The following is a 23,083-nucleotide window of genomic DNA, read 5'->3' on the forward strand; positions in this document are numbered from 1 at the left end:
GAACTCCACTGCTGTTGCTTTGTGAGGCTGCTCCATGCTTGGGTGTTAAAGGGTACACATTTGCAGGAAAATAAGGGTGCTTCGGATTTATTTAAGAAAGGAATGTGCCACGCCATTGAAACGCCTTCACCTCCTCCCCCTTCCAGGTAACCAATTATTAAATACCAATTACATGTTTAAGCTTGTGCTTATTTTTGGTTTCTTTACCTGGTTTCTGAGGTGTAGCCTTCGCCCACTTCTCCTGCCTCTCTCTGTCTCTGTCTCTGTCTCTCTCTCTCTCACTCGCTCACTCTCTCCTCCTCCTTTCCTGGCTTCTCTTCTCCCACTACTTCTTTGACAGTGGCTCCCTGGCTTCTGTCTGCTTTTTCTTCATGTTCCGTATAATCCCAGGCATCTTCACTGAAGTCCTCAGCTTCAACTGTCATTTACCTGTCAATAATTTCCAAGTATATAACGGTCACATTCACCTTTGCAAAGGGGCCACACCCATCTTTCCAGGTGCCTCCTTATCTCTGCATATGAGTATTCTGAAAATATCTTTAACCCGTGAAGTGGAGGGTAGCCCTTGACTCCAAACCTTACCACACCCAGAGCACTAATCATCAAAGCCACTGCTCTGACCCTCTCACATCCGTGCCCAGGGATGCAGAGTTGAGGACCTGTGTGCTGGGCACCTGCAATCAGAGCATCGTCCTTGTGCTCTTTTCCTTTTTCCTTTCCTTACACGTTCCCTCTCCTCTCTTCTCCCCTTTCTTCGCGGAGTCTCACATAGCTGAAGTTGGCTTCAACCCCCCACCCCACCCCCTTGTATTCACGTTCCAAAGTTCTGGGGTTACAGCCATGAGCCACCACACCTGGTAAGGCACTATCTTTCAAAGCCTCAACACCATGTCCCCCTACTTTCAAGTGTGTTCGGAGCTGCTTGTGGGGAACCTGAAGGGTTAAGGGGAGACCAGGGCTGGAAGCACAGAGTTTCCACATCCTATTAAATGCTTTGTGGTTCCATTTCGATGCTGGCTCTTGAACCCAGGGCTTTGTGAGTGGTGCATGCTCCAGCAGTGAGGTACACCGTGACACCCTGACTTACATTCATCGCTTTAACCGGGATGCCAGCTACACAGTTTGACCAAAGTCTTTCCAATTCAACAAGGTTTGGAGACTCCTAAGATGGGTCCTGACTTCTTGGGATGGCAGACAAAGCGCCATGTGACCCGACTCATACCCATATCTACAACTGTCTCTGGCCCTCTCACGCTTGTCCACCTCGTCCTCTTGCCAAACTGAACTAATTACAGCTAATGTGTTCTTTCAAGCATCCCTTGCCAGCAACCTTGCAAACAACCCTCTGGGCTGCAGCGCTTCTCCTCCCTCACTTTTTCTGTCTGCCTGGTAAACCCTTTCTCATCCCTCAGCACCCAGGTCAGACACCCCACTTCTTTGATGCCTTTTCTAACTTCCTCTGGCTTCCACAGGATGCCCCTCCCTGGCAGTCACTTCCACTCCCTGCCTCCACAGGTCCCCACAGCTCACCTCTCTTCACATACCATTGCGGCTGCTGATTTCCTTGGGGTAGGGTTATATTGTTTCTTACTCTCCCTTCAGCTCCCAGCTCTGTACTGAGCACCCAAGAGGTGTGGAGAAAGTGAAGTCCATGCCATACCTTCTTCTTTGGTGTCAGTAGCTCTTAACTACATGTAGAACTTGGTCCATGCTGGGACCCTGAGGAACTCGGCTTTTCTCAAACACCCCTTTCCCGCAACCGCTCCCTCTGCAGATTCTGGGTGGCCATGCCACTGTGCAGAAACACTCTGTGGCTCTCTAGCACCTGATCCAGCCCTATTTCTCCATCACAGTATAGTCACCTTCACAAAATGGTACCCCAAAGCAACTTTTGAACTTCATTTTTTGGCCTCTGCTTGAGCCTCGAAGTAGACAGACACACCCAAGACAGAGCACGCTACAGGCAAACGGCATGCTCTTCCATACTCCCCATGTGAGCATTCTTACTCCCTCCACTAGATGTTACTTCTCTCCCCTTCCTCTGAGGCACAGCACGCCCTTCTGATGCCTCTTAGGCAAACTTTCCGAAACCTCCAGTTGCCTGTGCTTTCTCCTGGCACCTCTTTCCTGGTCATGCTGTGTTATAACGGCTAGTGGCTCGTGTGTGATTCCGCTCTGTTGTGGTTCCTTAAAGTGTTCCTCGTTCTCCACTGACATCTCCATGCTCTGGAGCTCAGGGCCAGGCCGACCATGGTTACGTAACAAGGATCTGATGAAACAAAAGTATCCGCCTGTCCAGCCTGTGGTCCATGGTCCACATATGGCAGCTTGTGGCCCAGGATAGCTTTGAATGCAGCCCAACATAAAACCCCATAAACTTAAATAAAATATTATGAGGGTTTTTTGAGGAGAAGGACTTGATGGTGCAGCTCATGAGTGTAAATTTTGTAGAAGACAGCTTCACGTTGCAATATCAGAAGAGACCAAGTAAGAATTTGGGTGTAGAACAACAAAAAAGCCAGCCAGCATTACGGAGTACTATACTGTTGTATAGTCTAGGTAGGCCTTGAACTTGCCAACTGTCTGGGCTACCTGGATAAATCTGCATCTTAGAGCAGCTCACATTTTATTAAAGACAAGAATTTAAAAGCTTCATATAACTGATAAGAAAGGTACCAGGTTGTATTTTGCACTGACTCTATGCGTGTAACCCATTTCTACAAACAGGTCATCAATTCTTGGGGACCCAGAGTCTATCGGCCTTGTATCTTGGGTACCCAGAGTTTATCTGCCTTGTATCGTGGTTCTCCAAGAGGAACGCACAGTACAGCATATGTACTTGAACTGAAACAGTACCCAAGGCCCTTAGGAAAGAACTCCCCAGGACTGGGCCTGTGTTCTGAGGGCCTTAAAACCTTCTCTATTGTTATATCCCATTTCTACCAGCAGGTTAGCAAGGGATGGCTGAACAGTTTTGCACCAAGAGCTGCTGGGTCCTGGACCTGGCCAGCAGGCCAGAACCCAAGTGGCTTTCAGCACAGTTTCTGTCACCACATGAAGCCACACATATGGCAATTTCCCTGAGATTAAAAAAAAAAAAAGATGTTTGCACTGATGTAAACAGTGGTGTTAGATTTAACAAAAAGATGAGGAAGTCAGTCAGTAAGGAGAGACTGCTTTCCTAACATGGGAGGCTGGCGGCTCTAACTGTAGGGCTCCCTGGACATAGGCAGGACTCCCATGATTGTGTGACTGCTAGGGCCTGGCTTTTAAAAAGGTTACATTAATTCCACAGTGACACATAAAGGCTTATCTATTAATTATTGTTATATTTTTATTATTATTGTGGGTGCACACTCCAGCACATGTATGCGGGTGCCCATGTTGGGGTCAGAGTCAGAAGACAACTTTCTGGTTTTCTCTTTCCATGGTAGTTTCAGGGGATTGAACTCAGGTCAGCAGGCTTGCGTGACAGGCCCCTTTTACCTGCCAAACCATCTCTCTGGCCACAGTGATATTTCTGAGCTGTGGACGGTTGGAAGGAGGTGACAACCGGCTGGGGCACTGTATGCACTGCAGTCCTGCCTGCATCCTTGTAGTTCTAGCAGCCCGGGCTCCCCTCTGGGACACACAGTCACTTTAGAGGACTATTAGCAGATGTCATTTGCTGGTTGTCATTGCTGTTCAACTTGCAGGCTGCTATGGCCAGATTTTAAATTGCTTTTGGTCTTCTGATATAGGACATCGCTGTTGTCACCGACTTTGGGAAACATAGCCATGAGCGGCCACCCCATCAATCATTAGCAACAAGAAACCACTTATCAGCAGGGGAAAGAGAAGCGGGGGTGCTGCTTCTTGGGATGAGTAAAATTTACTGTTTCCAGGGTTTTTTTTTGGGGGGGGGTTCAAGATAGGGTTTTTTTTTAATATCTCATTTTTTTTCTAGAGAGTTCCTCATAGTGCTCTGACAGAAGCGAGCTGTGTACACTAGCAGTTTTTTTAGAGTTGAAGAAACTGTCCCTTTCAGAATGGTGGCTTTTTATTTTTTAATTTATTGGTGGAATCTGGGACCTGGTGTGGTGACTCTTCAGGCTCTGAGGTCAGCCTTAGGATCTGACGCTGCCCTTGGGACAAGCCAGGGGCCCACCTGAGAGGCCAGGCTCTCTCTTTCCGCTTCCTGTCATTTATAACTCCCCCATTGTAAAAAGAGAAAAGCAGGGAAGGGCTCCCTCCTTGCCCGTTTGACTTGTTTTTAGACGCTCTGATGCCCAGGTACTGATTTGGTTGCGTTAGAAATTAGTAAAGAAAGACACTTCATATATAGAGTTTTGTTGAAATAGGAGCGGCGGGGCTGCGTCCCCAACACCACGGCCGCTTGGCTAGCTTATGCCCGAAATAACAACACACAAACTGTATTCATTTAAGAACTGCTTGGCCCATGAACTCTAGCCCTTACAGGCTAATTCTCGCACCTGGACTAGCCCATTTCTAATGATGTGTGTAAGCACCCCAAGGTGCGCTTACCGGGAAGAGTCTAGCCTCCGTCCATCATGGTGTCTCTGTTCCAGCGCAGCGCTGTCGAGTCTCTCCGGGAGCAGAGCAGAGTCTGACCTCACTTCCTCTTCTGCCCAGAATTCTATTCTGTTTACTCCTCCCACCTATGTTCTAAGCTGAGGCCAAGCAGTTGGTTTATTATAACTTAACCAATGAAATCAACAGATTGATATATGACACTCCCACATCAGAGTTTGGTCCTTCCCAGGGCCTGACCCCCAGACCTTCACATTGCAATTATTTAACTCTCACTGATGTGGCCCTGACTCTCTTCCTACCTAGCTAGACTGTATGTACAAAAGGTGTCCTATTCACTCAGTAGGCGCTCCCCCCTGGGACCCATCAGGTTTTGCTGTGCTGGGGGCCACAGAGAAAAGCAGCAGGCGCAGACAGGCTACACACAGAAATCCCTGAAGTCCATATCAGGAAAACAGTCTTCCTCCCTGCCATCATTTCTCAATGGGTTTGAAAAGCGCCTTCTGTACCTAGTCCCTGCTGTAGTCAGAAAGTCTCTAAGTCTTCCGCAAGGAGACCGGCACGCGCATGCGCCACACAGCACCGCACCGCACCGCACCGCACCGCACCGCACCGCACCGCACCGCACCGCACCGCAATAGCTTCTCTCATTTTGTAGAGAAGAGACTGGGGAGAAATTGAGGTTTCTGGAGAATAAAACCACCAATGACAGAGGCCAGATGTGAACCTATGCTGTCCATTTCCAAAGCCTAACTGTGCCTACCCTGGGATATAGGACCCGGAGCTGCTATATGAGTGTGGGTGAACTGGAACCTACTCCCCCCCCCACAACCCCCGTTGGAGGCAAATGGCCCATGACAGGAGGCTTCAGAGCCGTTAGTGCGGCACTGACCCCACAACTTGGCCTACCATCAGTTAGCCTGCCATTTCTTCTTAGGACCACTATCTCCTATAGCAACCTCAACGAGTTAATAGAGCAATAGCAAAAGCCAGCTGTCATTACAGAGATGTACTGTCTTGTTGTGTAGTCTAGGCAGGCTTTGAACTTGCCATAGAGTCCAGGCTGCCCTCGAACTCATAATCCTGTGACCTCCTGAATGCTGGGATTATAGGCATGTGCCACCACATCCCATAGCTGCCTTTTAAAGGTGAAGATCATCAGTCTGATGGCTAGTGAGCTCCGACTTGTTTGTTTGTTTGTTTGTTTTAATGCCTTCTCTTCTAGATCTTTTTGGGAACTTGAAGCATGTGATGACCCTTGCTCAGACCCTGAGAACTTGCAGTATCCTATAAAACCCACCAAACACTAAGGATCCCCCAGTGCAGCACCTATGTTACTTCCTTGCGGACACTTGTATCTTCATCTTCAGACCCTGGGCCACAGAACCACGGAGGAATTGTCTCGACTTAAAAGAAGCCAATGCCTGGTTTTAACTGTAATGTAGTCATTGCATGCGATCTTAGCCTTGAACTACAACTGTCCACTCAGTGGAGGAAGTCCTTTTGGAGTATAAGAACCAGCCAGAGGGTTCGTTCCCATACAGTAGTGGGAACCCTCTTGATTGCCTAGTCCACGTGACCCTGCTAGGATCTAAGGGAGAGAAGTCCAGGGTGCTCCCCTACCTCCACAGATCTGAGATTCTGAGTGGCAATTTCAATAAGTCCATATGCTATTCATTAGTCAGACTTCCTCTCTGATAGTTCTAGAACACTCAGTGGCCTTGAGTGTCTGCAATCCTACAAGGAGCCTAGGTATGCGCCCTAAGCCCACTTCTAATGCTGCAGGCTGGGTTTGGCCTCAGCAGGTAGCATAAGGAAGTGTCACGGCTCCAGGGCTTGGCCCGGTCCTTCTCTGCTGTAAGGTTAAGGACTGGCTGTCAGTCAGTGGGCGGCTGTCCTGGCTCAGAGGGGGCTGGTGTGCGGAGCCCCACTTCAGACAGGGATGGGCATGGTTCAGGGTTTAACAGCCGGTACAGAGAGCCTGAGAGATTCCAGTCCAATCTGCATTTAGGTCTATTCATAGCCTGGGCAGTTTCCTATTGTAAATCATGCAAATCTGCTGTGAAATGGGGTATTTACCACCAATAGGCTTTGAAGGGGTGTTGGTGAGGAGTGAAGTACTGTTTGTGCGGTGTGAGATCCGGGAGTCCTTGAAAGTATTGTGTTTATGTATGAGACATTTTCATAGAGCCTTCACAGCCGAGCATCTCCGTGCCCTCCCTGAGAATCCTGGTCTTGCAAATGCTTGCAGGCATCCTCCAAGGCTATCAGGAGAGATGAAGAGGCCCAGGAGAGGCTCGGTATTCCTTCTGCTGCCCTCAACTTGGGCGGCCTCTTCCGTGTGGCAGCAGCCAGCAGCAGCTTGGCACATGCCCTTCCTTGCCTCCAGACCTACTCCCCACTTCACGAGCAGAATCGAGAAGGCCAATTTAATCGAATTGATTGCCACTTACAACGCTGCCGTTACTCCTCCGAGAGGCCTATTTAAAGTTTCAGAACTACAGAGAGATAACAAAATAAAAAGCAACAGTGTAAGGCAATGGACGATTATCAAATTGCTCCAGGAACCTTCGGCGTAAGAAAGATATAAAAGGAAGATTGAAAGGTGTTAGTCTCTGAGTCTCACCGAGGTCACAAGCTGAGACCTTTCACAAAAGACCTAAGAAACAAAACTTTAGAAAACACACACGCACACACACACACATGTGCACGCGCGTGCACACACATACACACAAGCACACACACACAGAGCAGTCATATCAGATTACTGCGAGTTCTTATCGTCGATTACACTAAGGCTATTAGCCTATTTTAAATTCCTGTGGCACAGCAAAGAGTCTTACATACTTACAAGATTTTTTTTTAATGCATGAGCTTTAAACTCGTTTTCTTACTTTAAATAGATGTCTATTAACTCTCCGTTTAGTCTCCAGGACCTCCTAGCCTAGTATAACAGCTCTAACAAAATAAGAGTGGATACAAACTCTGTAATTTACTCACAGGCATAAATGGGTATATAAATGTAAAAATGTGCACAATATTTTATGCCATGCTTGGCTTCATTGTGACCTAATATTTATAATATGTAAATAATGGCTTCCTTTTAAAGCAAAGAACTTTTAATACACAGATTCATCTGGAAGTCCTTTTTTCCTTTGATATAAACAGAAATAAAAAGAAAAAAGTATTCTTACGCAGCAAATACTCAATGACAAAGGTTACCACTGAAGGGATTTAAAATGACAGAAGTCAACAGAAAAATTTCAATATCATAATTCTACTTTATTATGAAGATATTGTTATCAAAGGGAAAGACTCCAGAAATTCTTTGATGAAAAATAATCTCCCACTATCTTTGAAGCGGTTTCATTTATTTTACTACCCACAGTGTTCCTTATCAGAAGGCCAAGGGTAAGAAGTTTCCTACTTATGATTAGGAAAGAACCTGATAGATCAGAAGACCCAATTGAAGTTGGACATAATAAGTATTAAAGTATTACATGACATTAATCCTGCCATTCCATTACTCTCCCCATCTTTGTGTGCAGACTAATTATTCTGGAGCCCGTATTCCGGAGAAAAGAAAACATACTTACTGTGGGCTGGAGTAATCTCTTTATTGCATCAATAAGGCTGGCTCTGTACTGGTCCAGAAAGAGGCTGACATTGAGAAGAGAACAGAATCCAGATTAAACTGGGCCCCCAGGCCTGATGATCCCAATGGTGATAAACACGAGGCTAATTACACATTTATACAACACTAGAGAAAGATTGCTCCCTTCCATTCAAGGATCTGGCTGGGGGGAGTTTTAAAAAGAGATACCGGGACAGAGTGATCCAGTGACTATCAGGTTGTCAACGTCAGGGTTCATGTCGCAGGGACAGGTCCCAAGATGCTTTTTTCATGAGTGTCATCTGGTGGCGATGGAACACTTGGTACTTTCTCTTGTTAGAGCCCTGTTTCCGCCTGGACCTTCTGCTCACCACGACCACTGTGAGGCTGCCCTCTGCAAGTAAACTGTGTACCCAAACCACTGCAGCAATGTTGGGGAGAAACAAGGTGGGCCTTAATGATTTCCAACAGTTTGAAGGTAAGGACCCAAAACGCCCCCAAGAGCCAACAGCCTCCAAAACAAAAGTTCAGGCAATGTGAGAGGCCATGGTAACTCAGGGACTTTCTTCCCTTGGCCTCCATGTTGATTCTTTCTGAATCACTGGGTTTTCTCATTTTTGCTCCTTGGGTTTTTAGAGTATTTCTGTGTGGGATTTTTGTTTTATTTTATTTGTCGCCTGTATGGTTATTATTCTGACCCTATTTGCACGACATCTTCTCAGTAAATTTGTAACACAGCTTCTTCATCTAAACAGATGTATCCAAGACTCAACTTTGGGTCACCTAGCAGTTGGTGGCGAGTTAACTTACACCGTTCAATGTTTGACTGCAAACCTCTCCATTCATAGACTGAAGATCTGAGCTATGATGCCACTAAGTGGGCGCTACTTTGTTCTTCTGCCATAGAAGATGCAGGGTCCCTCCCTGCTAGAAGACTTAACATTCAAGGCACTAGAAGAAAAGATTAGACTCTTATCTGACCCCAAACTTACCAGCACGTTAATCCTGGATTTCCTAGAGTCTAAAGTTATGAGCCATATTTCTGTTCTTTATAAATTGTTCAGTCTGTGCATTCCCTTGTAACAGCATAGACTGCACTGAGACACCCGAGTCTTACGGAAAGCAAACAAAGGTTTCCCTTGGGTTGTGGGATGGAGGTGTGGAAACACCCCGTGCTAGAGGCCTAGAGTAGAGTTCCCTGGCACACACTGTGTGACCCCCATAGCAAAGCTAGAGCACTCAGCCAAGACAAAGCCTCTGGGCTGTGTCACCACTACCCACGGGTATGGGCCACTTCTTTCTGAACTCCATATGAGGATCTCAGAAATGTGTACAGTTCCGGCACGCCTGGGATGCCTTGTGGGTACCAATGAGTACTGCCTGCTGGGAGGAGGGCTGCTGTCCTCCCTCAGATAACAGGAAGTGAGTGTGTGGTTCCGGGTTGATAAAATTCTGCTCTGACTTTTCTATGTGACCTTGGGTAACTCACTTCACATAAGACCTCAGTTTTCTTGTCAATAAAGCCCACCTCTGTGGCTGTGTTGGGTATCAAATTAACATGTTAATTCACGATTATATATTTATGACCTATGAGGGGTAATAGGCAATTGGGGCTAAGCTTTAAATAGACCAAGTTCCATTCTTCACTACCTGAGGAAGTTTGCATCCTGTTTGCATCTCAGTGACTCTAAACAGCTCCCTCACAGTCTTGCTGGGCTGTACTGACACTGAGGTACATGTTTGTCCACACAGGCACTCTCCAACTTGATGAGTCTCATTTTGAGAAAGGGGAGCATGAGTTGGGCACAGTGGTACATTCCTATCATCTTCTTAGCACTTGGGAGGCTGAGGTCAAAGGCTGGTTTGATTCTGAAGTAGTCAACGCTGAGGATTGGACCCAGGGCTTCACACATGCTAAGCAAGCACTAAGCCATTTCTCCTCGTCGAGAAAGGTGAATAATGGAAACAGGTTCTCTTCTGGGGAGCTACTAGGTATACCCCTCCTTTCCACCTCTAAACCAGGATAACCTAGGAAAGCATTGTCTTTCACAAAGCTGCATCCTTAAACCCTACCGCAAAAAAATAGGTTTAATTTAAAAGCTACAAATATGTCCCACTAAGTCAAGTTAAGAATCAAAATCATTAAGGATTGATGAGGCAGACATCAGGTTGGAGCTACGTCTTTTACAAATCGTGCTTTTCAGGACACTCCATCTTATTCCTTAGGGAGGCTGGGTAGTGGCTGCAGTTTGATATTGCTGATGTATTGACTGTGGTGCCCATGTGTCTACAAGAGACCTCCGGCTGGTTGGCTATGCAGCAGCTAAGCAAAGGACTCTTCTTGGTTTATTTCTGCATTTTCTGAGAGCTGGTGCGACTCTTAGCAAAAGATGAACAGCACGTTGCCGGCTGAGCCTCCCTCGTGCCCTTTCAAAGCGCTCTTTCCACTGCGCCTTGGCAATGGTGACAAAGAGGTTAACATCACAGCCACTGCAAAGTGCAGCTTAACACCCGGAACACATTCCAAACACAGTCATTTCAAAGGTAATGGCATCTACCCCATCGTTCTAAATCAAATTTCCCAAAAGTAATTCTTGTAGTCCTCTAAAAAGATCTTTATTCCAAGCAAGCTCACTTTTCTACTTAGCTCCGATGCAGAATTCATAACGCTTTGTAGGGTACGTCATATGAGCAATTTCACTGCGCTTTAGTGGGAGTGATATGTAATCTCCTGAAAATTCACCCCTTAAATAAGTCCTAATGGCTCGGAGAACAGCAGTAGCTTAAGTGGATCTATTTAAAAAGGCTGAGTGGGTCAGTGATGGGGATGGAGATACCTTTCAACTCTCTCTCTGCTTACAGGTCAAAATACCCTGACAGTCCAGTATGGCCATTAAAACACACACTCTCCAACACGCGTACCCCTCTAGGCCATTGCCGGCGGCAGCGACAATTGCTTTGTCCCATAGATCTGAGTCAGATTTTCTGACAAAGGAAAGGTGTTGATTCCTCATGACCTCCTCAAGAACCCACTGTCCACAGAGCTGGGAGCATCTATCATTCTTGTCCTAGAGAAACTCATCCACTCATACAGCGCATTCGGAGATGTTTCTGTCTTGTCAAACCGCACAGAGAGGAAGACCCCTTTGCAGTCTTCATGGTGACTTGCTGTTTTAGACTTCACTTTCAACAGGGGGACAGTCTCTGCTGTCCAAGTCACGAGCCTAGTTTGGAGGCAGATGCCTCATTATAACCTCACTCGACTTTTGCCCCTCCAGTTGTGAAATTCTGGGCTCTTCGGGGATTTCACCAAAGCTGAGTCTTCCCAGGTGAAGCTGAAAGGGCTGATTACACTGGAGCTAAAAACCTTTTCAGATCAGGGGTCAGGGACTGTAGGCTGTGCCTGAGCTGGCCATCGTCACCGTAGCCGGGAGACAAGGACCTTTCAGAGCCCACGGTATTTCCATTTTGAGGGAGGAAAAAACTTTTTCACAAAATCAACTTAAAAGCCAAAAATTTCTTTCATCATTTAGAAGAAAGTAAAAAAAAAAAGAATTGGGAAAAGGGGACGGCCTATCTTATGCAATCAGTGGAAAGATGCTAGGGAAGCAAGGTGGCCTGGAAGGTGGGGTGATGGGCCTGTGTACTCGCTACTGTTTCTCCCTGAGCCCTCAGCTTTGGACTCCTAGATGCGCTGATTGTCCTATGCATCCAGGTCCACGGGCCAGGCAGTGGGTGGCTTCCAGACATGTTTTCTAAGCCTGTGAGAATTCAAATGCCTGAAGTCATTTCTATATTTGCAGAACTGCAGTAAACTGGAGAGCCATGGCATGGTAAAGCTAAATGGAGGTAGGCACTCATTGGATTGGAAAAAGAAAATCGTACTTCTGGACTCTCGGATTACGAGTGGGATTGAACCAGAGTCGGGAAAGGTGGGCTAAGCATCAGCAAAGCTTGCTCTTCAGGACGCAGTGAGGACGGGCCGGACTGCATTCCAGCAGAAAGGAACGCTTTGATTACACTCAACACTGAATAAGTCCATGGAGGAACTTAATAGGCAGGTTATTTCCTACCCCTGTGGTAAATATTCTAATATTTTGATGTTTCTCAACAGCCCTTTCCTTTATTTATAGGTGTGACTGTACCTCCATGCTCCTTTCTGCTTATTTCAAAGTTGACATTTTACAAGTTATTTAGGAACTATTGAACCATGAAACTGTTTTTCATGGTCAGAAACGCTGAGCAGCAAAATGACAAGCTTTCACAGTTCGCCTCTTTATTTTATAATCTAGCTGAGCGACTAAATTTGGATCTGGGGTAAGGGACCGTCTCTTGTGGGGAAACGAGTTACTTCCCCCCACTACCCACAGGTTTATGGACGTTTGGATGTAAATATAGGAATATATGAATGGCTTAAGGACATAAACATATCACCACTCGCCACAATCGTGTGCATTTCACTTGAACCACAATGTGGGTTTGGGAGAGGTGAGTGAGCAGAGCTTGTTTCCATGTAAATGGGATCAAGGAGGACCATGGGTTAGCTATTCAGCGCATCAGACAATGCCACCCTTGCTGGAAACGCTGCAGTAAGAATTTAATCCATGCACCTCACATTCAAACTTCCACCCATGCGTCCCATGGCCCACTCCAGATCTCATTGACTGGCAGTGATAAAGGTGGCGTGAGACTGAACGTGACCTAGTTAAGTGTGGTGTTTCTTTCTGCCATCGGAGATTTCGGGTTTCATCATGGAAGCAGCATCTCCAGGCAGCTCTCGTTGGCTCCTCTGCGACATTCTAAATAATTCAGCGTGGCCTGCCGCCCCACGGGAGCAAGGTTCATGCAGTAACTCCGTGGAGTAACAGCAAACCAGCTGGAAGTGAGGGATGTGTGGAATCCCGGGCCTCACTGCCAGATGTACAGCGTGGCTATGACCCATCCCTGTGCGCTGCAAGTTTCTAAGCAGCTTAGCCATCTCCGAGCCTGCGAAGGGAGACCATTACCAAAGCATTTCTTTTGGAAATAATATCAGCATCACCATAAAGAGTAGCTTAATGTTTTACATTTACAAATGGGAAATTACAGACAGCCTGACATTCGGGCACTTATAACACCAGGGGGAAAAAAACCTTAACCATCGATTCATGCATAGAAAAGCCATTTATAAAATGAAGTCTCGGGTATTTAGTTCATTTGAATCCATAAATAATTCTTACATAGCCACCAGATGCGTGTGTATAAGATTGCATTGTGTTATAGATCTGTAATGAAAGTCTTAAACTGAATATGCACCGTGTTTATCAATTCTATAAGACCCTATTGTCGGTCAGGGAGATGAAAAAAAAGCCTATTTTTAAACATGTTGTGCAGCTATTTTTAACCTAACTGAGAACATTAATCAGAAACAGCTTAACTCTTATTTCCTCCGCTAGTTCCTCCAGTACAGATAGGATGACATGGTATGAGTGGCCACGACACAGTCATGACAAAGCTGGCCGTTCTGATATTTGTGTGAAGGACAGTTTAACTGCAAATCCCTTGGCCATTCCTGCCTTTCCCACATCATCAGAGCGCACTGGGTGTGACCCTCATCTGAACCTTCAAGGAGACACGGCCCAGCCCCATCTTGCTGCTGCTCTCTGATCTGACTCTTATGCTTAATCTCATCTAATCCCGCCCGCATTATCTTCATCTGTACCGCGAAACCTGGAGGGTCCTTTCTCATACTCTATGAGGAAAGGCATTTACTAAATTACATGGTAAACCACCTGGGTTGGTTTGAGCTCCTTTTTGATTAGATGAGGAAGCAGAGGACGGAGGCATGTTGCCACTGATCAGCCAGAAAGCTAGGCTTCTCCCGTGAGAAAAAAAAATGGTCCTGGAAAACCAGGAATTCTTAGCTAAAGGTAGAGCGGATATTTACTGTTTACTGCAAAGACAAAGAAATGAATAGGAGGAGGGAGAATTAAAAAATAATAATAATAAAATTAAACAGCCGGGCGGTGGTGGCGCACGCCTTTAATTCTAGCACTTGGGAGGCAGAAGCAGGCAGAACTCTGTGAGTTTGAGGACAGCCTGGTCTACAAAGAGAAACTCTTTCCCAAAAAAAAAAGGAAGGAAGGAAGGAAGGAAGGAAGGAAGGAAGGGAGGGAGGGAGGGAGGGAGGGAGGGAGGAAGGAAGGAAGGAAGGAAGGAAGGAAGGAAGGAAGGAAGGGAGGAAGGAAGACAAACAGAAAGAAAAAGAAAACCAAACCTAATCCCGTTGACTCGGTGCGAAAGTAGGAAAGTGGAATTTGCATTTGAATAGTGATAAGTTACTTCCTGAAAAATGTATCTGCTTTCCTCGGACTGAAATCTACCATGGGTTCTGGGTCTTAGGACCAGGCGCATCAGTGTAACAGAAGGTGGGAATCTGAACTCGCCGTTTTCAAATCTATCATGAGTGTTGGGGAACTACAAGCAAGGCCTTACCCTGAACAGAGAGAACGCTTGCCTATGGCCCATGTTTTCCAGACACTGAAATAACTACTCAGACTGAATGAGGAAAGACACAAAATTAGTTGAAATAATCACAAAGACCTATGCATATGTATCCTGTAACTTGGGCTCCGGCTCCCCTTAACAAATAAGTAGATTAGGCTAAGGTAGAAGACAGAATGTCTAGGGTAAATTTATTTAAAAGGATCAGACACCTGACAGATTTGGGTGTTATTTGCATAAGAATCAAATGTGATTGTGTAATCTTGGTGCTCTGTATAACTACATATCAGCTCTGAGCTGAAAACATTAGATATCAAAATCAGGTTTTAAAAAAAGGCTATTTCCCACAAGGTATCACACAGATATATTTATTTGCCAAAGAGTATACACATGTGTACACATGTATATCCCTTGTATCAGATCTCTCCCAAGAAGTAAGCTAATTGAGCTGTTTGTGTTGATAAACTCCTTTTTCTCCAGACTGCGCCTCTCTGAGCCATAATTATTTGCAATTTGCCTAAGTCGTCCATTTACTGATACGTCAAGCATGAAACAGAGGCAATTCCAGAGAATGGAAATGCTCCTGCAAATCAATCTTTGGGAAATAATGCGGTAGAAGTTCCTGTGTGACAGAGGCTGCCTCCTAACTGTCACGTGGAGAGGAATATTAATTCGCGGAGGTTAAGGTGGCTTTGTGCTTCATTTGTTGACTTTGCTTAGCCGTCAGCAAAGCAGCGCGGCCCAATTACTCCAGCAAAGCTTTTTTCCCCCCCCTAACAGGAGTTTTATGATTTTTATGTACTTACCAGTCAGCGCACATAACAATGTCAAAATGTCCTTCCAGTTGAGAGACATCTGTCTCATTATCCCATCGTAAAACGCTTGAGGAGAAAAAGATTTCAAAAATTATACTTAGGGCATTTTTTTTAAACTTTTGATTTTGTACTATTAACATTTTTGTGGCACATGGAATTATTTTTTAAAGTATATACAAATTGTTTCAAAAGATATAATAAAAGAAGCCTAGGATGTAACTGTCTTCTGTATTTTATTTTGTCTTTAAATGTAGAGAGGACGAATTCTTTAGGGAAATGCGAGAGTGGAGTTTGTGCTAAGTTTTATAGATTTTTGGAGAAGAAGTAGACCTTACCTCAGTCCTGACTCTTCCCAACAATGAGGGAAAAACTGAAATTGAAACATTCTCCGTCCAACCGGAACACGGATTTATAAAAAGAAGCCATGTGAAATTTACGGTGTATCCCTCTTGCCTGCCATGTCAGCCATATTTCTGACTGACACAGTGAACGGTGTGGCAAGATGGAAGGAAAGAAGAGTCCACTTCTAAGAGGACGTTCTTGGGGCTCTAAGCACGCTTTAGAATTCGTCCCCGTGGAATTCTAGATGCCAGTCCCACAAAAAGAGGCTTAGTGTTGAACTGCACATTAATAACAAAGGTTAATAGCACACATTGGAAACCTGTAGCAACACTGAGGAAGCCAGCCAGCGACTCTATTATTTATAATAGAGTTTTATTATAAGAAATAATTTTAAGGACATTTCTCCCCCCCCCACACCCCCAAAACTGTGGTTTGCAGTACTATTTCTTAGAAGTAAAATTCTGTGGCTATTTTTTTGCTTTGATTCTTTGGAGAGGAACCAAGTGCTCAGACCTTACGTGGCCAAATGTATTTGCTTATTTGGGTGGGGTTTCCATTTCTTCTGTCTTCCCAGAGGCAAAGTCAAGTTTGAGTGCAAAAATGAGACTTAACCCTGGCCAGTCCAAAAATCCTTTTCATACATTTTGATAGACATAAATGGTTGTGACATTCTTAAGGCAGAGAAGATTACACACAGCCCCTCATCACCAAGGAGGCCGAGGGCCAGTTGGTCACTACTTACACTTACTGAGCACCTACTGCATACTGTGTGTCAGGCTCTATGCTGAGCTCCAGCCTGGCGAGCCATCCACACACGCCAGGGAAGGCTTTCGAGGAAAAGGTTACCTCGTGTCTGACACAGGGAAAAGCTTTACAAATTAGCTCTTGTGTTCTTTACTTCTCAGGCCCGTGGGAGAGCCAAGTGACAAAGGAGACCAGCAAGTCCCTACAGATAAAGGCTTACTTTGTTTTCGGTACCTGGCAATGCCAGCTTTTCCTGGACTTGGACCTGGAGGAGGGTGCCCTTCCTCAGCCTGTGTCAGAGTTCCCAAGAGTTTATGAGTTTATATACAAACAAGATGGTTTAAAACCCCGTAGCTGGAGATAGTGACATGGGCATGTAATCCCAGTATTTAGTAGGCAGAGGAAGGAGGATTGTGAGCTTGAGGCTAACCTGAGTGAGCTACATAGCAAGACCTTGCTAAAAAAAAAAAAAAGAAACAAAAAAAACCCAGCAAATGGAAAGTATAGTCTCTAAGAGACCTTCGCAGATCATAAATGTAATACAGTCATCGTATGTTTTGACAGAAAGCATTAAAATCACATGTGAGTCACCCTTTTGCCAATAATTATTAGATGCTTCTAATTCATATGTGACCGCTAAGGCAAAAGGAGACAAATGGCAGGGAACCCTGTGGTGATATTGGATATTGGCTTCCCGAGGCCCTCCAGTCTCCTGGTTCAACAAAGGCTAACTGGACTGATCAGGTCTGAGCAGCAATTGGCTATGGATCAACACAGAAGCTGTAATGAATCACGGCTCTAAAGAAAACCAAAACACCCTACATGGCCACTTAGCTCACAAAGATTTCCAAGAGGCACTTTCCTTGGTTTTCAAGAAATTTAGCCGAGGCTGTCCCTTCTAACTGTAACCACGAGGTAGAGAGTGTAGCGGTGTCGTTAGAATTTCGCTTTTGTGCAAGAGCCATGTGTAGGTTCAAACCTTGGTTCTGACCTTCGGCAGCTGTGTGAGTCTGTACAACTACTCCCTCACTCTGAGTCTGTTTTCTGCAAAATGGGGATGAGAACGACCACTTCCTTGAACTCTCGGATGCCCACACCCTGAACTCTCAGATGCCCACACTCTTGAACACTCAGAGAGCACATGAAGTTGTAAAGCTTGCACGGCATGTCTTGAGATGGTGTCCCTACATCTGCCTAGTCAGCCTTCTCTCTTGGAAAGACAGATAACTTCGTTATTTAAAGATCTGGTCCTTCCAATTCTTTGCTAACGCCCCTTTTCTCCATGTAGAGACTACCGCACACAACCACACACACACACACCACAGGCATGCGTACACACACAAACACGTGCACACACCCTCCACATACATGCATACATACATAAACATACACTATACATGCAGGCACACACACACACAAACACACACACACACACACACAAGCAATGCTTCCACTATGGGAGAAGGATCAGATTTTTATAATGTTTGTGTTCAATTTGTTGCAGACCCATGAAATTTCAAATAAACAAAACAAAACTCAGGCAGCTCACTGTAAGAAATGGGGTGAGAACCCATGATCTTAGCTACCTGGAGGGTGAGGCAGGAAGATCACAAGTTCAGGTCAAGTCTGGGCAAATTCTTAAGTCTCTATCTCAAGTTTATAGGGGTGAAGGTGAGCAGATGTTACCTCCGTGGTAGAGTCCTTGCCATGCACGGGACCTGGGTTCAGTCCTCAGTACCAAAACCAACCACAATTCAAAGGCATTCCGAGTCAGTTACATTCACGTTTCTAAATGTTTCCCTTCAAGTCCTGTTCCCGTCCCCCCCCCCAAAATCCCCCTCCCTGACAGGGTTTCTCTGTGTAGTCCTGGCTGTTCTATAGACCAGACTGGCTTCGAGCCCACAGAGATTCTCCTGTCTCTGCCTCCTATGCACCACCATCGCTGGGCTCCTGGCTCAATTCTTAAACGTAGCCTTTGCATATGAATTTTCAGCCTAGTTCCCATCCTTGCACTACTCACAGAACAGCCCTGCTCTAGACCTTATCTTTATCAATAACCCCCCATTCACTCTCAGACCAGCACTTCTTATCTGTCCCAGCTTACTTCTAGGTTTTCTGATCCAAGCACTCCTCAGTCTCACTGTCTACAGTCTCCCAATCTTGTCCAGGGCACGGTCTCCCTTTTCTGATGTTTACCTTTCTTTCTTGTGCAGCTTACATGGCATTTCAGTAAGTCCCTTGGGTACTTTCTCAACTCCCTTTTCTCTGCCTTCCTCATAGCTGCTGAACCCAGTTCCCTGACTGGCCCAGTCAGTGCCCATGACCTGAAGGTGGGTGCTTCTGCTTTAAATGCATTACCGTGAAACCCGACTGAACTCAATGGTATCGGGATCTTGTTCTATTTTTGCATCCATTCTCTCGTGCTGTTACTTTATACCTGTGTTCTTTCTCAGTATTCCAGAACTTTCTCCTTCATTTTTAGTCTCAGCTAGTGACCTGCTTGTTACTTTACCCTCAAGATTGCCAGTCAGACAGGAATGTTCCTGTCTCACACCATGCTCCTAGAACAAGCTGCACCTCCCTAGTCTGTCTTCTGCCTATTAGCTCACTCCTGTCTCCCCAGCCAGAACCTTCTTATAGAGATCCACCCCTGTTCACTGAGATCCACCCCTGTTCACTGCTCTAGAACAAGTCTCCAGCAGTTTCCTCCTCTTTCCTCTCCTACCAGCAGTTTATTCTCTGGCTTCTTCCCACTGGTCTTGAGCCTTCTTCATGAACTACTATTTTTGTAGCTCCTTGTCTACTTCCTGGTCCAGCTAATGCTGTTGTAACTTGGTTCCCAATTCTTTTCCTCTCCTTCTCTACTAACTCCGCTCTAACCAGATCACTCTCCTCCATATGGTCTCATCAAACTCACCCAAGATCTCCACGTTGCTAAATCCGAGCCAGTTCTGCCTTTGTCCTCCCAACCAGCCTGAACTTCTTCACTCAGGAGCATCAGATGCCCCACCCCCACCTCCACCGCCATTTCAATACCTGCTCTTGGGTTTCTCCTAGACAGCCAAACTTCACATGTCCAAATCTGAACTCCTGACCCTCTGTCTCCACAAACTTCATTTGTGGTCTTTCTCTACTCACAAGAATGGCAGTTCTACCTTTTAGTTCAGGCCAAAAGTCTTGACCACACCCCCGACTCTTACATCTCATTCTGACTAGGTCAGAAAAGCAGTTAGTTGTGTCTTTGAAATACATCGAAATCACACTAACTCACTCTGCTTCCATGGGTGATACCTGTTCTAAACGGTCACCATCTCTCATCTGAATTACTCCAGGCTTCTAACTTGTCTCCCTGTTTCTGCCTGCGGCCCTAACATCTCTGCCCAGGAGAGCATCCAGAGTGTTCCTGTTAAAACCTATCAGGCCAGGTGTGGTGGTGTACACTTTTAATCCCAGCACTCAGGAGGCAGGATGGCAGACCTCTGTGTGAGTTCAAGGCCAGACTGATGATCTTCATGAGCTGCATAGCGAGTTCTAGAACAATCAGGGCTACATAGAGAGACCCTGTCTCAGCACACACACACACACAAACACACACACACACACACCATATATTAGCTCAGAAACCTTGTGTACCCTCTGAGACAGTGGACCGGACCCCATTCCATTGTTTGATTTCATCTCCTGTTCCTCACTCCCCTTTCTCCTCTGCTCTAGTGGTTCCCATGGTTCCCATAGAACCAGCCACGCTCTGTTGAGACTGTCTGTGCTGGGCTCTCTGCCCTAACTAAGTACCTCTCTTTCAGATACCCATGTGCCTCATAGCCTCCCCTCCTTCAATCTTTGTGCAAAAATGTCTTGTCTTTATAGGGCAGGCTTCCCTGATCATCTTCTTTAAAGCCATTGTCATAGCTTTATCTTATCCATCTTATGTCTATCTTTATCTTACTTTGCGTTTTTTTTTTTCTAGAAGCAACTAATGTTTATTCTCCCCCCCCCCGCCCCATACAATCATCATAAGGATCTTAGCCACTGTTCTATTGCTGTGAAGAGTCACCATGACCAAGGCAACTCTTACAAAAGGAAGCATGTCAATGGGGACCGACTTGCTTACAGAAGTTTGGTCCATTATCACCATGGCGGGAGAATGATGGCAGTAAGCAGGTGCCGGAGCAGCAGCTGAGAGCTACATCCCGGTCCAAAGGCTGAGAGTGAGTGACATTGGGTTTTTTGAAACCTTAAAACCTACCCACGCTGACACACTTCCTCCAACAAGGTCACACCTCCTAACCTTTCTAACTCTTTCAAAGGGTTCTACTCCCTGGTGAGGAAGCATTCAGATACTTGAGCCTTTGGAGCCGTCCTTAGTGCCGCCACCACAGATGTTGGTCCTTAGACTCTGGGGCAGTGATGTATTCCCAGTGCCTAGAACAGCGCATGACAGTTGCTCCATTAACATCGCATCTGAATGGGCGCCATGCCTAGCCCACGGAGGCATTCAATAACCAGAGGATCCTGGTATTAACCGGTCTCTAAATTGATGTGGATGCTACTGAAAATGCTCCCTAAAGACTTCCACTTGCAACAAAGATGGGATGGCAGGCGCCTCTTTTACATCTTAACCTAAAATGATGGACAACTAAGACAATTTAGAAAGAACACACACACACACGCATACACACACACACACACACACACACACACGCACACACACTCTTCCAAGATATTGGCCAGCAGCAACAGTGAGCAGTCATGAATCCATGAGAGGATGAACAAATAAAATAAGTTCCATAGTTACTCCAGTGGGATGCCTCGGGGTAGAGCCCAGGTTGCAGCAGAGAGGAAAGAAATGAGAGAGGATCCAATAGTTTTGGAGCTAAATGGATGGACTCCAGGGATTGGAGAAACCAAGGTGGCAAGAACAGACAGAGGACCATAAAGAAGAGAGTTGTACAGAGAGGACTCAGGGCTCACACAAATGACTCTCATAGATCATTCAGCAAGGAACCAACCTCTCTCTCTCTCTCTCTCTCTCTCTCTCTCTCTCTCTCTCTCTCTCTGTGTGTGTGTGTGTGTGTACTACCTGAGGTTGGGAAAAAACCGTTTGAGAGTATTGGGGGGCTAAACCCGAGGTCATAGGGCAGGACTAGTGCCTGCTCTTAGCACAAAACCTCAGAATTTGTCTTGCCTCAGAAGTGGAAAATAATTAGTTCTAGAGAAAAAGCTTATCTGCTGGTATGAAGCAAATTTTAAGAGCAAGAACCTAAAGCAAGGAATGATTACAAGATGACATAACTGTATCCCAGAACAAAATTCGAAAACATTATCAGAAATAAAAAAATACTCAGATCCCAACAAGTTAAAATGCTCAATATATTATCAAAGACTGCCAAAGAGACAAAGAACATTGGGATTCAATTTAAAACTGACACAGATGTCAGACTTTTAAGAAGGGAATTAATATCTGTATCATAATAGCACATAATGTATTTCAAATGTGGTATAGAGACACAGTAGATTTTTTTAAAAATTCTAAAATTTTCTAAGATGAAAATACAGTATCTGAGGAAAATCAGACTAGACTCAATTAGCAGGAGATTAGGAATTTCAGAGGAAAAGATGAGAGTATTGAAGACATAGTAATAAAAACTACCTAGAATGGAGTCGACAAGATGACCTGGCAGAAAAGGCGCTTGCTACCAAGGCTGACAATCTGAGTTCTATTCCCAGAACCAGGAGGTAGTGGTGGAACGGGAGGACCAGCTTCCCCAAAGTGTCGTCTGGTCTCTGAGCTGGCAAGTGCACACAGAAGATCACATTAAATAAATAACTGTAAAACATTTAAAATATATCCAAAATAAAAAATAGAGAAAAAGTTATTTTTTTTTTAAATGCAATGTAAGTAAGGTGGGGGACAAATTTGAGTGAGCTAATATTTGAGTTCTTAAAAGGTAGGAAAAGGCAAGAGGATGAAAAAAAAGAAGAAATAATAACTAAGACTTTATTAATTTAGTGAAAACTTCTAACATAAAGATGAAGCCAGTTTAACAAAGCTCACACATCTGAAACATGAGGAAAAATACAAACCACATAATAACCAAGCTGACTGAAGGAAGAGAGGATAAGGTTAGATGTCACAGCACCAGTGCCCTGGAAGGGCTGAGAATCGTGCAGCCAACGGAAATATATCTCCATATATTTTTTGACATTTAAAACACATCAATAAACAAAAGAACTGATTGCCACCAGACCTGCACTTCCCCCAAAAATGTCAAGTCAAAGAAAGTCCTTTAGGCAGAAGAAAAATAGTTACATGGAGATCTTTAGCTACACAAAGAAATGGTAAGAATCAAGAATAATAATTCTATAGGTAAATATATGTGTCTTAAAATTAATTAAACATAAGGTAGGAGGAAAAGCTAACCAAATACTAGGTATTGTGAGGTTCACAATGCGCATGGGCAAGTACAATATAAAATGAGAGCATCAAGATGGAGGAAGAGAATGACGACATAGTCCTATGAGGTAAACAGTCTGAGGGTAAACTCTGATGAGTTAA

The 23,083-nt window shown here is 45.2% G+C and overlaps 1 protein-coding gene across 4 annotated transcripts in view; it reads right to left on the reverse strand.

Annotated features, from left to right (window-relative positions):
* Positions 1-23,083, reverse strand: part of Camkmt (calmodulin-lysine N-methyltransferase) — a 378,918-nt gene that overhangs the window by 9,541 nt on the left and 346,294 nt on the right. For 3 of the 4 annotated variants that reach the window (XM_050146079.1, XM_050146076.1, XM_050146078.1), the window contains 2 exons: positions 15,433-15,507; positions 8,127-8,190 (listed from right to left, as the gene is read on the reverse strand). In XM_050146079.1, coding sequence (XP_050002036.1) covers positions 8,127-8,190; positions 15,433-15,507 — 139 coding nt within the window. The remainder of the gene's footprint in view (positions 1-8,126; positions 8,191-15,432; positions 15,508-23,083) is intronic. The other variant, XM_050146077.1, reaches the window with a different exon arrangement.

The sequence above is a fragment of the Alexandromys fortis genome, unplaced genomic scaffold, assembly GCF_014885135.2.
Source record: "Alexandromys fortis isolate MF-2015 unplaced genomic scaffold, M_Fortis_MF-2015_v1.1 scaffold_42, whole genome shotgun sequence".
In the NCBI taxonomy this organism is placed as follows: Eukaryota; Metazoa; Chordata; class Mammalia; order Rodentia; family Cricetidae; genus Alexandromys; species Alexandromys fortis.